This window comes from Eptesicus fuscus, chromosome 11 (genome assembly GCF_027574615.1).
Source record: "Eptesicus fuscus isolate TK198812 chromosome 11, DD_ASM_mEF_20220401, whole genome shotgun sequence".
Taxonomy (NCBI): Eukaryota; Metazoa; Chordata; class Mammalia; order Chiroptera; family Vespertilionidae; genus Eptesicus; species Eptesicus fuscus.
Genome location: NC_072483.1, coordinates 85,143,463 through 85,160,031, shown reverse-complemented (window position 1 = coordinate 85,160,031; position 16,569 = coordinate 85,143,463). Strand labels below are relative to the sequence as shown.

General features: G+C 44.1%; 1 protein-coding gene across 2 annotated transcripts in view; it reads left to right on the top strand.

Annotated features, from left to right (window-relative positions):
* Positions 1 to 16,569, top strand: part of LOC103290551 (aldehyde oxidase 4-like) — a 67,506-nt gene that overhangs the window by 34,110 nt on the left and 16,827 nt on the right. For both annotated transcript variants that reach the window (XM_008146476.3, XM_054722946.1), the window contains 10 exons: positions 235 to 404; positions 714 to 828; positions 1,330 to 1,452; positions 3,611 to 3,707; positions 6,586 to 6,710; positions 9,438 to 9,571; positions 11,105 to 11,192; positions 11,507 to 11,593; positions 11,760 to 11,951; positions 14,344 to 14,571. In XM_008146476.3, coding sequence (XP_008144698.2) covers positions 235 to 404; positions 714 to 828; positions 1,330 to 1,452; positions 3,611 to 3,707; positions 6,586 to 6,710; positions 9,438 to 9,571; positions 11,105 to 11,192; positions 11,507 to 11,593; positions 11,760 to 11,951; positions 14,344 to 14,571 — 1,359 coding nt within the window. The remainder of the gene's footprint in view (positions 1 to 234; positions 405 to 713; positions 829 to 1,329; positions 1,453 to 3,610; positions 3,708 to 6,585; positions 6,711 to 9,437; positions 9,572 to 11,104; positions 11,193 to 11,506; positions 11,594 to 11,759; positions 11,952 to 14,343; positions 14,572 to 16,569) is intronic.

Here is a 16,569-nt window from a genome sequence, read left to right as displayed (position 1 = left end):
TGTGGGGGGGGGGGGGGGGGGGAGGGCCGCAGGCGAAGGTGGTTAGAGCCTGTAACCAAGAATATATCCCTTACCATAATACTCAATGGATATTTATTAACTCTGACTCATAGCTAGAGATACCCAGTTGCCCGTAGTTTTTCTTGACTTGTAAGTAATCGAAATATAACAGACCCAATTTGCAGCGCATGAGAATGTCTGGCAGTAAAATAACGGGCTTTTTTTCATAAACAGTGTGTGAATCCCTACCAACCTCCTCAAGATCCAGTCGGCCACCCCATGATGCACCAGTCAGCCATTAAACATGCCACTGGGGAAGCTGTGTATGTTGATGACATGCCCCCTGTCGCCCAAGAACTCTTTCTGGCGGTAGTTACCAGCACCAGAGCTCATGCAAAGATCATGTAAGGAAATAAAAGCTGTCCTTATAAAAGTTACTGAAATGCATTAATAATTTTATACTTAAACTGAGAGCTTACTGTATACGTAAGTCAATTAAAAGTATTTCCTCTTCTGGATGGGAATCATTCATTTTTAAAGCATAGTTATGAAAAAAATGTATGGCCAAGAGTCAGAATACCAACACAGAGAATTGCCCATGATGTAGTTATGAAGTCCATTGCACTTTTTCCCAGTGTTGGCGGAATCATGTATAGTGTACCCTGAACTTACCCTTGCAACTTTAATGTGTACTTTTACATGTTCTCTCCTAGAGCAATTGATGTGTCAGAAGCCCTGGCACATCCCGGTGTTGTTGATGTGATAACAGCAGAGGATGTTCCGGGAGATAATAACCATAAGGGAGAGATTCTCTATGCACAGAACGAGGTGTGTGATTTCTATGTGGCTTAGGATTCAAATACTTTGTGGAAAATGCCATGTCACAAAGACTTTCAGAGAACCAAGGACTCCACCTCATTTTGAATTGGGAACTCTTTTGAGATGCTCATAAAAACCATAAGCACTCTCAAGGAAGATTTCTAAAAAAAATTCATAGAAGTCTCAGAAGCAATAAAAGCATCGGCCATTAAAAGAACCAACAGAACTTCAGGAATTTCAGGATGGCTGGATCCCCGTGAGTGATTTCGGAACAGTGAGGAATGTAGCTGAAGACAGTCCTAGGCCAGACATAATCAAGTTCTGCATCCAATTTTGAACCCCCTAAGTCCCACTCAAGCCACTGTTTTAAATGTATTCTCATAGCCAGGAAATAATCTTTCTTTTGTTCACAAGAACCCAGAGGGTAAATGTAAGAACTTGGGAACAGTAAATCCTTTTTAGTGATTCTATGTTTCAACTAATTACATCCAACATGTGACTTTTCTGCAGGTTATTTGCGTGGGTCAGATCGTCTGTACCGTGGCTGCTGATACCTATGCTCATGCGAAAGAGGCCACTAAGAAAGTGAAGGTCACTTATGAAGACATAGAACCTCGGATTATCACAATAGAGGTATTCGAGCTGCTTTGTATCTTCAAGAATGACTAGGGTGATGTACTTTTGGCAGAATCCAACCCTTCCAGTCACAAAATAGTATAACTTGGGCTTCATCTATGCTTTATTCAGTGTCATCTCCAACTTGAGACATGATACTAAGAATTCTCCTGCCTGGAGCCCCGTTCCTTCCTGTGTCCACGACTCCTCGAATGGCCTCTTGCCAATGCCTGCCCCGAGGATATAGATAAGCAACACCCGAGGAAGGTCCTTACAGCTTCACATACAAGACGAGTCCATGAGAAAGTGCAGAGCCCTGTGACACTCAGAGCAGATTGCCATTGACCGAGTGACAGCTTGGGTCCTCTCGAACTCCGTGCCTATTTCCTGCTTTAAGCACAAGTTCTGGAGATAGAATACTCAGATTCATATTCTGACTCTGCCATTTAACAGGCTGTTAAATGGAAGCTTTGACAAGTTCCTTAAATGCATCGTATCTCTGCTTCTTCACCTGTGAAATGGGAACTATGTAAGTTCCTACATCAAAAGGTCATCATGAAGTTTAAATGAGAGAATCCAAACAAAATGCTTTAAAAAAGCGCCTGGGACATGGGGTGCTTTGAACACATGTTAGCTGTGATTTTATTTTAGTTGTGGTTATTAAGGAGGTCAAGAACATGCCCATGATGCTTATTTCCCTGGTGCCCAGCCAAGCACTACATCCCTAGTAGGTACTCAATAAATGTGTGTGATGGAGGGATAGATGCATAAGCAATATGAAACCCGGCCAAGTAGGGTACAGTCTTCATCATCCTCTTTGATTCTCCCCTGTTTTCCCAAACAGATGCCAAGTTCAAGTATTTTCCAGTTATCTGTTAAATGCCTCTTACATGTGCTCCTTTTTTCTATTTTCACTTACACCCCTTCCTACCCTCCAGCCCAGTCCTCACCACCTGATTGTCAGATTTACTACAATAATCATCTTATCTCAAAATACCTACCTACCATGTTAATTTTCTAAGCCACAAAGTTCACCAGATGACTTTTCCTTACAAAATACACACACACACACACACACACACACACACACACACACACACACACAAACAACAACCAAAAATACAATGTCTCCTTAGATAAGGTTCTTAGTATAAAACTCAAGGTCTTTCATAGTCCCACCTCACTCCATCTTTCAAGCTCATCCAACTGCTTATTTATCTATCTATTTGTTTATTTTTAGAGAGAAAGAGGAAGGGAGAGAGAGAGAAACCAAACAAAGGGACATTGATTTGTTGTTGCACTTATTTATGCATTCATTGGTTGATTCTTGTATGTGCCCTGTATGGGGATCGAACCCGAAACCAACGCTCTAACCAACTGAGCTACCTGGCCATGGCAGAACTGCTTCTTTTTTTTAAGAAATATGTTTTTATTGGTTTTAGAGAGATAGAGATGAAGGGAGAGAGAGAAACATCGATTAGCTGCCTCCTGCGCGCTCCCTACTGGAGATTGAGCCTGCAACCTGGGCATGTGCTCTGACGGGGAATCGAACCGATAACCTATCAGTGCACTGGATGACACTCAACCAACTGAGCCACACTGACCAGGGCTCAACTGCTTCTTGATAGAAAACTCCCCAGCCAATCTCGCCTTGTTCTCATTTTGGCCCCTCAGCTGCGTTTTAACCTCTATTGCTTTATGAGGTGCTCTTGACTTCAAGTGATTTTCAGTCTCTTCTCTGTCTGCCCTAATCATATCCAATTCAGCACCTGAGGTCACCTACACAGGCCATCCCTGAGCATCCCCAGCACCACCAGGCACCTCCTCTTGGCCACTCTTTGATCTATTATCTGCACCTCATCACAAAGTTGGCCCCTAACACCAAACTGCCTACTGTCAGCGAACCAGAGGGTAGGATTGTGTTTTATATATCCTTGTTTCCCCCACACCCCCCAGCTCTTCCTCCCAGCACTGAACAGAACGAAGTAGTCACCAATGCCTGCAATCCATTGTAACCCAATTTCTGTGACTCACCAAATTGCTCAGCTTGTCTTGGTGTGTGAAGATCTGATAGAACAGGAGCATGGGATTTTGCTGAGGTTTGAATGGCTTATTAGAATGTAGAAAAATAAGTAAAAACAAGAATCTTATTTTTTTGTTTCTTTTTCCCCTGCAGCAAGCCCTAGAGTATAATTCATTTCTTTCTGATGAGAAGAAAATTGAGCAAGGAAATGTAGAGCAAGCCTTTAAACATGTTGATCAAATCATTGAAGGTAAGTGGTCTTGGCCAGAAAAGTGAAGCTTCTGAAGATAAAGACTAAATCAGCCCATTGGTTTGAGAAATACTGAAATTCTAAGGCAGAGCTTCTCAACCCTAATGGGATACTTAAACTGCAATTTAAAATGCACAAATAAGGCCCGGCCGGTGTTGCTCAGTGGTTGAGCGTCGACCTATGAACGAGGAGGTTATGGTTCGATTCCCAGTCAGAGCACATGCCCCGGTTGCAGGCTCAATCCCCAGTGTAGGGTGTGCAGGAGGCAGCCCTTCAGTGATTCGCTCATCACTGATGTTTCTATCCCTCTCTCCCTCTGCCTTCCTCTCTGAAATCAATAAAAATATCTTTAAAATAAGTAAAATGCACAAATAATTTTAGTCTGATGAAGTTGTACATATGCAAGCAATCTGTGTAAATACTACCCACATGGAGATATAGAACATTTCCAGCACCCCAGAAAGCTTCCTGTCCCACCCCCTCCACCCCCCCCGCCCCCCACCCCCGCCCAGGTCAGCAACCTCCTGAAAGGTCTTATTCTAACTGTGGTCACTGTAGATGAGTTTACCTGTTTTGCACTTCATATAAACAGAAACTAGAGTGTGACTTTTTCTGTGTTTACTTCTTTTCATCAACATTATGTGTGGGAGATTCACCCGTGTTGGTGCATAAATCAGTAGTTCTTTTTCATTGTTCAGGAGCATTCTATTGTATAAAAATTCCACAATTTATGTTTCTCTTCTACTGCTCATGGACAGTTCCGTTGGTTTCAACTTGGGACTATTATGAATGATGTTTCTAAGCACACTATTGTGGTCCCAAGGGGATGCCATAACCCATGTAACCAAAAGTAACCTCACAGGCTGATCTGATCGTAAATTTCTAGCATGGTGAGTAGTTACCATGGCATATAACTTCCTTAGTAAAAAGTGTTATCTTTGCCTTAAACAGCCCTATCCTTTGTTTCTGTGCATCTAGATAAACACAAACTATGGCAACACCGTGCTAAGCATATTGCATGTATTATACTATTTAATAATGACAAAAACCCTGAGAAAAGAGTATTATGAAACCTATTTTAAGCTCCTAAGTATTTAGTGCTTACTATTTAATATTCAAGCAGAACGACTCTGAGAAGGAACATATATTGGTAGCTCCATTTTACAGATGAAGAAACTGAGGCTTAGGAAAGACAGGTAATTGACTGAGATCTCATATTCAGTTTATAATAGAGTCAGGACTGGAGCCCATTGACTAGGTGACCCAGAGGCCCTTGCTCTTAATCACAGTAACATATTTTCTTTTTCTTTTTATACTCACCCTAAGAGCAACGGAGTCACAAGGTGCTAGCTCTTTGTCACTTAGGATTTTAGCCATTGTGGGAGTTCAAAGTTTTAGCACAAATGGAAAATTTGAAATACGAAGGGAACTTGAAAATTGGGCAGAAATGACTAAGAATTACAGAGTATACCGACATAGAGAAATGGTGTAGATCAAAGTGTGGATCCTAGAGTCAGATTGCCTGGGCTTGAATGCCAGCTCTGTATTTACCGGCTGTGTAGCCGTGGGCAGCTTACTTAACTTTTTCATATCTCAGTTTCCTAATAATCCCTGCCTCATAGGATTGGTATGATGATTAAATGAATTTATTACCTGTAATTTGATATGCCTGAGAACAATACCTAGCATATTGTAAAAATGGTGTCGTTGTTTGAATTTAGATTAAAGTCAGTATATGGTATGGTAAAAACAAGGATTTGGGGGGAGAGCTTTTTGGGAGGGCTCACATTCTATTGTCCCAAGAAATAATTTCAAGAAATTCTTTGACTCCTGGAAAAGCAATTCACTTATTTTAACTACACAGGAATCTTTTGGCTAGTTTTAAAGTCAATTTTAAACTAGAGCCAAATGCCTCTCTTGGCACAGCCTACAAAATGATAAGGATGTTGTAACCAAGCCAAAAATCTCAGATAAGCCATTAAGAACAGGCTGTAAATCTTGTGGGAACAAGTCTGCCATTTTATTTATTTATTTCCTAGAGGCCCCATGCATGACATTCATGCAAGGGGCTCCGAGGGCTGAGGCAGCAGCCCCGACTGCCACCCCGGCCCTCACAGCAGCAGCCCCAGCTTCATCCGGAAGGATGTCCAGTCTAATTACCATATTACACTTTTATTATTATAGATTTACTTACTTATTCATTTATTTTTAAATTATTTTTATTGATTTCAGAGAGAGGAAGGGAGAGGGAGAGATAGAAACATCAATGATAAGAGAGACTCATTGATCAGCTGCCTCCTGCATATCCCGCTACTGGGGATAAAGCCCTCAACCTGGGCATGTGCCCTTGATTAGAATCAAACCTGGGACCCTTCAGTCCACAGGCTGACGTTCTATCCACTAGCCAAACCAGTTAGAGCCAGTTCTACCACTTCACACCTTTGTGTCCTTTGGCAAGCTACTTATCATCAGTGTGACTCAATTATTCTAATGTTACCTAATTGAGATGTATATTATTATTATTACCCAGATAAAGAACTGAGGCTTTAATAACATGGCCAAACTCACTGAGCAAAGAGATAACAGAGAATGGATATGTGGCCAGGTTCATCTGTGCCCTCAAGTCCAACACATCATGGATCTCACCACCCACTAGACAGATGAGGAAACCAAGCCCAAGAGAAGGGGACTGAATTACCCATGGTCACCCAGCTGGCTGGGCACAGTGAAGATTAATGAGGAAAAGTGGTTTAACCAAATGACATAAAGTCCAGTTCTCCATAAGCCGAAGCAACTGGCCCTTTATAAACCAAACCCCACTGAGCGCCTCCAGTGAGGGGCTTTCAGGCAAACATTGTCCTGTGTTCACGCTTCACAGGTGAGATCCACGTGGAAGGACAGGAACATTTTTACATGGAAACGCAAACCATCCTGGCTATCCCAAAAGAAGAAGATAAAGAAATGGTGTTACACGTTGGAACACAGTTTCCCACCCGTGTGCAGGTAACAGGATATTTTTTGAAATTGAGAATCCAGATGACTGTGGTGTGAGGCCCATACCACCAGGCATTCCTCGTTGGAGGAGTTTTTATTGTTCCCACTCCCCGTCTCAAACTTCCCTGCACACTTGACACTGGCTAATGTCTGTAATGGAGGAAGTGGGCAAATATTTCCCTAAATGGGCAGACCTTTTAAAGAGATCAGAAATGTTTTCTCCCTTCCAAAATATAGGGCAAACAACTGAATGGACGACTGAACAGGCTGAGTGGAGTGATAAAGCCAGCAGGGGGATCAGTGAGGGACAACCAAAAGACTGAGCAGCAGGCTGTGTGGGGTGACCAGGCTGGCAGAGGGGGGCATTGAGGAGCGACCAGGATGGCAGAAGGGGGCAGTGAGGGGCAACCAGGCTGGCAGAGGGCACAGTTGGCAGCAACCAGGCCGGCAGGAAGGGCAGTGACGGGTGACCAGGCCAGCAGAGGAGGGCAGTGAGGGGCGACCAGGCCAGCAGGGGGTCAGTTGGGGACAACCAGGATGGCAGGGGGAGCCATGAGGGGTGACCAAGCCAGCAAGGGGGGCAGTTTGGAGAGACCAGGCCAGCAGGGGGGAGTAAGGGGCAACCATGCTGGTGGTTGGGGCAGTTAGGAGCTACCAGATGGCAGGGGGGCAGTTAGGGGCAATCAGGTCGGCAGGCAGAGGTGGTTAGGGGTGATCAGGCTGGCAGGGGGAGCAGTTAGGGGCGATCAGGCAGGAAGGCAAGTGAGCAGTTAGGAGCCAACAGTCCTAGATTGTGAGAGGGATGTCCCAGATTGTAGAGGGTACAGGCTGGGCTGAGGGGACACCTCCCCATGCATGAATTTAGTGCACCGGGCCTCTAGTACTTAAATAAGGACACTGGGAGGAATAATTATAAGCATCCCTGAAGGGAAAAGCTGGGAGGTTCCTGGTAGAGCACAGTGAGTTGGTATCTTGAGGTCTTAAAGGGGTGGGTAGGCTCAATGGGAGAAGGAAGCTACCAAATGCCATTCGAGGCTAAATGAGGACAGTTGGGGGTGAAATCAGGCTGGCAGGGCAATCGGACTGAGCTGGGGTGTGCTGCAGCATCCAGAGGTGCACATGTGGGACTGGGCAGAGGAGAGTGGAGATATGTGCTTTGCCCCTAAGCAGCTACATGACCTCCTACAAGTCACTGGGCATCAATATCTTTTTTCTGTAAATTGAGGAAGGTGACAAAGATGACCTCTGAGGTCTCTTTTCATAGACAGTATGTGTCTCTGGTCTCTGAATGGATAACATATATGTCCTAAGGTCACTATTAATATTATTATTTTTTACATTTTTTAAATTGATTTCAAAGAGGAAGGGAAAAGGAGAGAGATAGAAACATCAATGATGAGAATCATCGATTGGCTGCCTCCTGCACAGCCCCCATTAGGGATCGAGCCTGCAATCTGGGCATGTGCCCTTGACCGGAATCAAACCTGGGACCCTCAGTCCACAGGCCAACGCTCTATCCACTGAACCACACCAGCTAGGGCGGTCACCATTCATATCTACCTGGGATACAGTGAGTCGGCTCCATAACAACAGGCATTTCCCAGGGCACTAGTCCTCACAGCTCACCACCCAGAACCTGGGGCAGTATCAAAAGCAGGCTCAGCAAGGACTTGGACGGACATTTCTCTAAGAAAGTCTATGCATGACTAATAAGCATGTGAAAAGATGTGCAGCATCATTGGTAGGAAATTCAATTCAAAACCACAGCAATACCACATCACACCTGCTAGAACAACTATACTCAAAAGGACAGACAGTAGCAAGTGTTAGCGAGGAGGTAGGAAATTAGAACCTTCACCCATTGCTGGTGACCACGAGAAATGGCACTTTGGAGAACAGCTTGGCAGTCTCTCCGGATGTTAAAAATAGGGTGACCATATAACCCAGCAGTTCCACAACTAGGTATCTACCCAAGAGAAATGAAAACACATGTCCACGCAAAAACTTATACAGGGATGTTCATAGCAGCATTTTCTATGAACGGTAGGCAAACGTAGACACAATGCCATAGCTCGTCAACTAATAAATGGATAAATTACGTGATATATCAATACAATAGAATATTCTTCAGCCATAAAGAAGAAGGGCGTGGCCCTGGCTGGGTCGCTCAGTTGGTTGGAGCATTGTTCTGTATACCAAAAAGGTTGCCGGTTCAACTCCGGTTTTGGTACATATGGGAGGCAACTGATGGATGTTTCTCTCTCTCATCAATATTTCTCTCTTTCTCTCCTTCCTCTTTCTCTAAAATCAATAAAAGCACATCCTTGGGTGAAAATGTAAAAAAAGAAAAAAAAGAATGGGTAAACCTTGGAAACATAATGTTAAGTAAAAGAAGCCAGTCACAAAAGGCCGCCATTGTATTATTCCACGTATATGAAATGTTCTAAACAAGCAAAGCTGTAGAGACAGAAAGCAGATTAGTAGTTGCCTTGTGGTGGGGCATTAGAGGGAGTTGAGGTTAGGGGGAGCTCAGAAGTGGCTGCTTAATAGATACAAGGTTTCTTTGGGGATACTTACAATACTCTAAAATTGGATTGTGATGATGGTTTCACAGTTCTGTAAATGCTGTATTTGTTGAAGTACTGATTGTCTTTTACTATGCAGAGGGGAAGTACATGGATGAGGAAATATCCTATTAAATTGCACTTTGTGACTTCAGGGGCTTATCTCTTGCAGGAATTTGTGGCTGCAGCACTTAACATCCCAGAGAATAGAGTCGCCTGCCACATGAAAAGAACTGGAGGAGCATTTGGGGGGAAACTTAGCAAGCCCGCCCTGCTGGGAGCTGTCTGTGCTGTGGCCGCCAACAAGTAAGAGTCGCAGTGCCGGCTGTTAATGTCAGAAGTCCTAGTGGGACAGGTGCCCCCCACGTCCTTCCAGCCCTCACCCACCCCAGGGTTCATTCCATTGGTCACAGGCTGTCACGTCCAAGGGGTGTGGTTAGCATGAGGGTGAAGGGACACTGCTCTACCCACTCTTCAACCGTCAGGGTGACCATAGGCAAGGCGCCTCAGTGTCCTCCCCGGTAAAGTGGAGAAAGTAATATCTACCTGGTTCACAAGGTAGTTGTGTGGAATAAACGCAGTCACTATCGATGTTGACTGGTTGCCCAGACGTAACTATATATTACTTCCTCGTGAACTGCTTTAACTTTCAATCTTTAAAATGTTTGTTTTAAATTGTTAAAATAGCCCTAGCCGCTATGGTTCAGTGGGTAGAGCATCGGCCTGCAGACTGAAGGGTCCTGGGTTCGATTCTGATCAAGGGCACGTATCTTGGTTGCAGGCTCTTCCCTGGCCCCAGGCCCTGGTCCTGGCATGTGCAGGAGGCAACTAATCGATTTGCTTCTCTCACATCGATATTTCTCTCTGTCTTTCCTTCTCTCTTCCACTCTCTCTCAAAAAAAAAAAAAAAAAAAAATGGGAAAATATCCTTGGGTGAGGATTAAAAATATAAAAAATAAATAAATAAATAAATAGTTAAAATAAATCAAGCTAGGGTGGCTGAATGGAGGGCGGGTCCAAGCCCCAACTTTACAAGGGACACATTTTGTGATGAAACACAGCAGGGTCTGCTGCTGCCTGGGAATGTTCACTTAACCTTGACATCATCCAGACAGAATAACCAGACACATTAAGAGCGAGAATAGCCATGACTTTTGGGGAACCTCTTATGTACCAGAGTTCAATGAGTATGTTCCGGACAAAGGAAACTGATCCCAGGCTATCGCTGCGGAAAGAAACACTGTGAATGTCAGTTCGCTGGCACTTTCCACCCACAGCAAAGCCTGTCCTGTGAGCAGAGGTGCGGGCAGGGGGAGCACCCCCTCCGAAGCCAGCGGGGTCCTCCACGGGCACTTTATGACGGGGAGTCTGCATGCGAGGGCGACAGAACTCAACGGAGTATTGACGGGTTCTCAACCCTGACAGCCTTAGCATTCCCCTTTGACACGTGTTTTAATGCCCCTTTTAACATCCAGCGTGAACATCCTCATCATATAACCTACTAATTCACACAATTGCAAAATCCTCATACTACAATGCCTTAATGTCATATAAAAAAGAAATAAAAGGAAAGTAACCTAAGTAAATAATGTATTGTTTCAACATCAAAATTCTCAGACATGACTAAATCAGGATAACATTAATAGGGGTTTTTGTTTTTGTGTGTGTTTGTTTTGTTACCTATTAATATCCCCACAAGCTTCCAAAATGTTGTTTAAGGTATGTCACTACCCCCATGGAAAACCACTAAGTTAGGTTATGCCCAGTCCCCTTTCGCCAACTCCATGTTTCTACACCTTTATGAAGTACCCAACGTATTAACAGAGTCACTTCCTATAGGACTGGCCGCCCAATCCGGTTTGTTCTAGAACGTGGTGATGACATGCTGATAACTGCTGGCCGCCACCCACTCCTCGGAAAATACAAAGTGAGTGAGAGCAAAAATTTTAGGAGATTGCTGAAAATATTGTCCAGGGACAACCAATCAATCATAACACAACTACTAAATTCCATACCGACTGCAAGGGGTATTTGGATGCTACCCAAAACCAATCAGAACTTTCTGTTGGGATCCCATGGTCGCCCTGGGCACCATCCTCAGTGTTCCTCTGCTGACTGTCACATCAAATCATGCTCATAAGCTGGGTATGGACTGACACGTGTGATCAGATGTGTTTATGTACAGTAGGATCTGGTTGTAAAGAACTGCTGAGAAAATGGTTTTGTCATGTGACTTTGCAGATTGGATTCATGAACAACGGTGTGATCAAAGCTGCCGACGTTGAATATTATATCAATGGTGGATGCACCCCTGAGGTGTCTGAGTTGGTAAATAAGGACTATGCCCTCCCCATAGGTTACCTGTTGAGTTGTATGTGCTACACTTTATTTGCATGGATATTTGTTATACAAAGTAGACAAAATTCTGTGAAGGGTTTGGATAACTGATTTTGAAAGTTTGATAGATGTGAAGTTCAGTTTTGTTTTCATTCAGGTGATAGAGTTCGTCGTGCTGAAATCTGAAAATGCGTATCATGTTCCTAACTACCGGTGCCGGGGTAGGGCTTGCAAAACAAACTTGCCATCCAACACCGCCTTTCGAGGATTTGGCTTTCCCCAGGTTTCAGTGGTAGTTGAAGCTTACATAACTGCTGTGGCATCTCAATGTAACTTACTCCCTGAAGAGGTAGGTAATCAGTCAGAATCCCCTTACAAATCTCTGCCATCAATGGTTCAAATATATATTGAGCACCTACAGACAGCATTATATTAACTTTTAAGATTCAATGAAAGTAGATAGTCTATGTATCAATAAGCTTTTACTGTGCAACAAGTCAATCAAAATTTAGTGGATTAAGCCCTAGCTGGTTTGGCTCAGTGGATAGTGTCCACCTGCAGACTGAAGGGTCCCAGGTTCGATTCCAGCCAAGGGCACATGCCCGGGTTGCAGGTTCGATCCCCAGTTGGGGGCATGCAAGAAGCAGCCGATCAATGATTCTCTCTCATCATTGATGTTTCTATCTCTCGCTTCCTCTCTGAAATCAATATATATATATAATATATATATATATATATATATATATATATATATTTAAAACTTAGTGAATTAAGACAACAAATAGTATTTCTTCTGATTATGTGGGTCAGCTGCTCAGTAGCTCTTCTGGCCTGGCTCAGCTTAACTGGAGTTTTATGGTCCAAGACAAATTCACTTCCATATCTGGTGGTCATTGACTGATTCGTCTAAGTGATGTCGCAGCTGGGAAGGGTCATCTCGGCTCCACAGGGTCTCTCATCCTCCAGGAGGTTAGCCCAGATTAGTTCTAATCATGGTTCATAAATTTTCCAGGAGAAGTAAGAACATGACAAGCCCTAATGCAAGCACTTTTCAAATCTCTGCCTGCATTACATATGTGTTGTCCCACTGTCCAAAGCTAGTCAGATAGCCAACCCCAGAATCAGTGTGAAACCACCCAAGGGCATGGCTAGGGAGATTGGCTTCATTCTAGCCATTTGTGCAAACATCCTACCATAGTTCAGATTTTGAGGAGCTAATCTGAGAACAGTTAAGAATAAAGAAACATTGTGTAGAAGTAAAAAATTTTGAGGCAGGAGAAATTTGTCTCATCACTAATGAAACTTGTCACAGGACTTATAATACACCTACTGTTTCTCAGGATTATTGCAAAGTTGTGGAGATTATACACTTAGTCTGCAGCCTGGAAGATATGATGTGTTCAACAGTAGTTTCTATTGTTATTATCATTACTAGAGGCCTGGTGCACGAAATTTGTGCATGGAGGGGGGTTGTCCCTCAGCCCGGCCTGTACCTTCTCCAATCTGGGACCCCTCAAGGGATGTCCGACTGCCTGTTTAGGCCCGATCCATCGGGCCTAAACGGGCAGTCGGACATCCCTTTCACAATCCAGGACTGCTGGCTCCCAACTGCTTGCCTGCCTGCCTTCCTGATTGTCCCTAAACGCTTCTGCCTGCCAGCCTGATCACCCCGTAACCACTCCACTGCCAGCCTGTTTGCCCCCAACTTCCCTCCTCTGCCGGGCTGGTCACTCCTAACTGCCCTCTCCTTCAGGATTGATCACCTCCAACTGTCCTCCCTGGCAGGCCTGGTCCCTCTCAACTGCCCTCCCTTGCAGGCCGGGTGCCTCCCAACTGCCCTCTCCTGCTGGCCATCTTGTGTCCACATCGGAGCAGGATCTTTGACCACATGGGGCAGCTATATTGCGTGTTGCAGTGATGATCAATCTGCATATTACTCTTTTATTAGATAGGATAGAGGCCTGGTACAGGGGTGGGGGCCGGCTGGTTTGCCCTGAAGGGCGTCCCGGATCAGGTGGGGGTTCCCTTGGGGTGTAGGGCGGCCTGAGCGAGGGGCCTATGGTGGTTTGCAGGCCGGCCATGCCCCCTGGCAACCCAAGCAGAGGCCCTGGTATCTGGAATTTATTTTCCTTCTACAATTGAGACTTTGTAGCCTGGAGCAGAGCCAAACCTGGGGCTCCCTCCAAGGCTGGCAGCCATTTGTGTTGGGGTTATAATTGAAACTTTGTTGCCTTAAGCGGGTGGGCCTGGCCAGGGTATGCAGAAAGCTTTGCTTCCCCTGTTGCCAGCGGCAACCCTGGCCTGCTCTCTCAAGCTCCATACTGCCGCCATTTGTTTGAATTTGTTTACCTTCTATAATTGAAACTTTGTAGCTTGAGTGGAGGCTTAGGCCTGGCAAGGGCAGGCGGAAAGCTTGGCTTCCTCTGTTACCTAGGAAACCTTGCTCTCTGTGGCTGTAGCCATCTTGGTTTGGGTTAATTTGCATACTCGCTCTGATTGGATGGTGGGCGTGGCTGGTGGGCGTGGCTGGTGGGCGTGTCAGAGGTATGGTCAATTTGCAAATTTATCTATTATTAGATAGGATGTTTATATGTTTACATTTGTACTTACATATTTATATCCATTTAAATAGTTGTTTCTTTTTTTTAGAAGACTTTCTTCATGTCAGGTATATAACAAAAACACAGGTTTCACAAATTGAATAGCATGTATGCTTGAAATGCTTTTTTCTTGTCTTTCAGGTTAGAGAAATAAACATGTATAAGAGAATTAGCAAAACAACCTATAAGCAGACATTTAACCCAGAGCCCTTGCAAAGATGCTGGAAAGAGTGTCTGGAGAAATCTTCATTTTATGCTAGGAAAAGGGATGCTGAGGAATTTAACAAAAATAATTATTGGAAGAAAAGGGGGCTTGCTGTGGTCCCTATGAAATATACTGTTGCCCTCCCTGAGGCCTACTACAATCAGGTGAGATTGGGAGAAATGAGTCTTGAGGTATGAGGTCAAATTTCAAGTCCATGTAAGAACTGAAGGGAAAAAGAGGATCCCTTTCCCTCTTTCCTAACTTCTTGGTGACAGCAATAGGGTCATTTCAAAACACTGAAAACAGACAGAGCTGTTCCATTCTCACAGAAACCCAGAGTCACCATACTGGACTCCATGACTCACAGGGTCACCATACTGGGCTCCATGACTACACAGGTTCATCATACTGGACTCCGTGACTGTACAGGGTCATCATACTGGGCTCCGTGACTGTACAGGGTCACCATACTGGACTCTGTGACTACACAGGGTCACCATACTGGGCTCCGTGACTACACAGGGTCACCATACTGGGCTCCGTGACTACACAGGGTCACCATACTGGACTCCATGACTACACAGGGTCATCATACTGGGCTCCATGACTACACAGGGTCACCATACTGGGCTCCATGACTACACACGTTCATCATACTGGGCTCCATGACTACACAGGTTCATCATACTGGGCTCCGTGACTGTACAGGGTCACCATACTGGACTCTGTGACTACACAGGGTCACCATACTGGGCTCCGTGACTGTACAGGGTCATCATACTGGGCTCCGTGACTGTACAGGGTCACCATACTGGACTCTGTGACTACACAGGGTCATCATACTGGGCTCCATGACGACACAGGGTCATCATACTGGGCTCCGTGACTATACAGGGTCACCATACTGGGCTCCATGACTCACAAGGTCACCATACTGAGTTACATGGAGTCATCATACTGAGGCTCCATGACTCATAGAGTCACCATATTGGGCTCTATGACTACTGTGCCTTCTTTTTAGTTTTACCTTAAACAGTTTTTTGTGTGGTTCTATTTCTGTTTCTGTTATTTATTGATTTACTTATTTATTTTCTTATTTATTTATGTATTTTCTTTTTTACTTGTTTCTATCCCCATCAATCTCTGAAATATCCCCATAACCAAACCCACACAAAGCAAAGAATGCAGGTCCCTGCATGGTTTCAATGAAGGATGCCCCAATACCCTTATGTCCACTCCCCTCCTCAGAGTCCGCTCACAATGTAGGAAGCAAAATGAGAAGGAGGGATGGGAGCAGATGATCAATCCTTCTCCCCAGGGAATATATCTGAAGCCAGAATAACACACAGACCATCTTTGAAGGGAAAAAATCAGTGGACTCTCAAGAGTTGCTTAAATTATCTATTTTAATGTTATTTAACTGTGTATGACAACAAAGAATAAGCTTCTTATAGTTTTGATGCCTGTATAAAACACAAGTGAATTTGGGAATTAAATTAAAGTAGTACTGTAAATGCCAGTAATATTCAAAATAGTTACATTAACTTAACATGGTGGGTGATGTTGCTTTTCCAAAACTAAATCCTCACGCAGTTCTGGCTGCTGCTGCATTTCAAGTCATTTTGAAGTCTTAATCCTAAATGTCTTTGTAGGGTGTGGTGACTCACAATCTCACCTCTTGTCTCTAATATGCCCCATCAATTATAGTCCTCCTGCTTGGTGCTTATACAAGCATCAACATAAAATCTAACACAGGCTCTGAAAGCATGTGGCAATACCGTTGAATATGGTCATCATTACTCCTGTTAGATGGTCATGAAGTGAAAATACAAAGTTTAAAAGTTCCTGTAGAGACCTTGATAGTCCTGATACTACAGTCTCAAACCAGGAGACTGGCATAGCTAAATTAGTTACACATGATGGGATCTCATTCATGTGGTCAAAATATATATATATATTTTCAACTTACATGAAGATATGGATATGGATTTTTTAAATTGATTTTAGAGAAAGGAAGGGAAGAGAGAAAGAAACATTAATCAGTTGCTTCCTGTACTTGCCCTGACCAGGAATTGAACCAGCAATCTTTTTGGTGTACAAGATCATGCTTCAACCAACTGAGCCACTCAGCCAAGACTAAATTAGTTGATGTTTTGAATTCG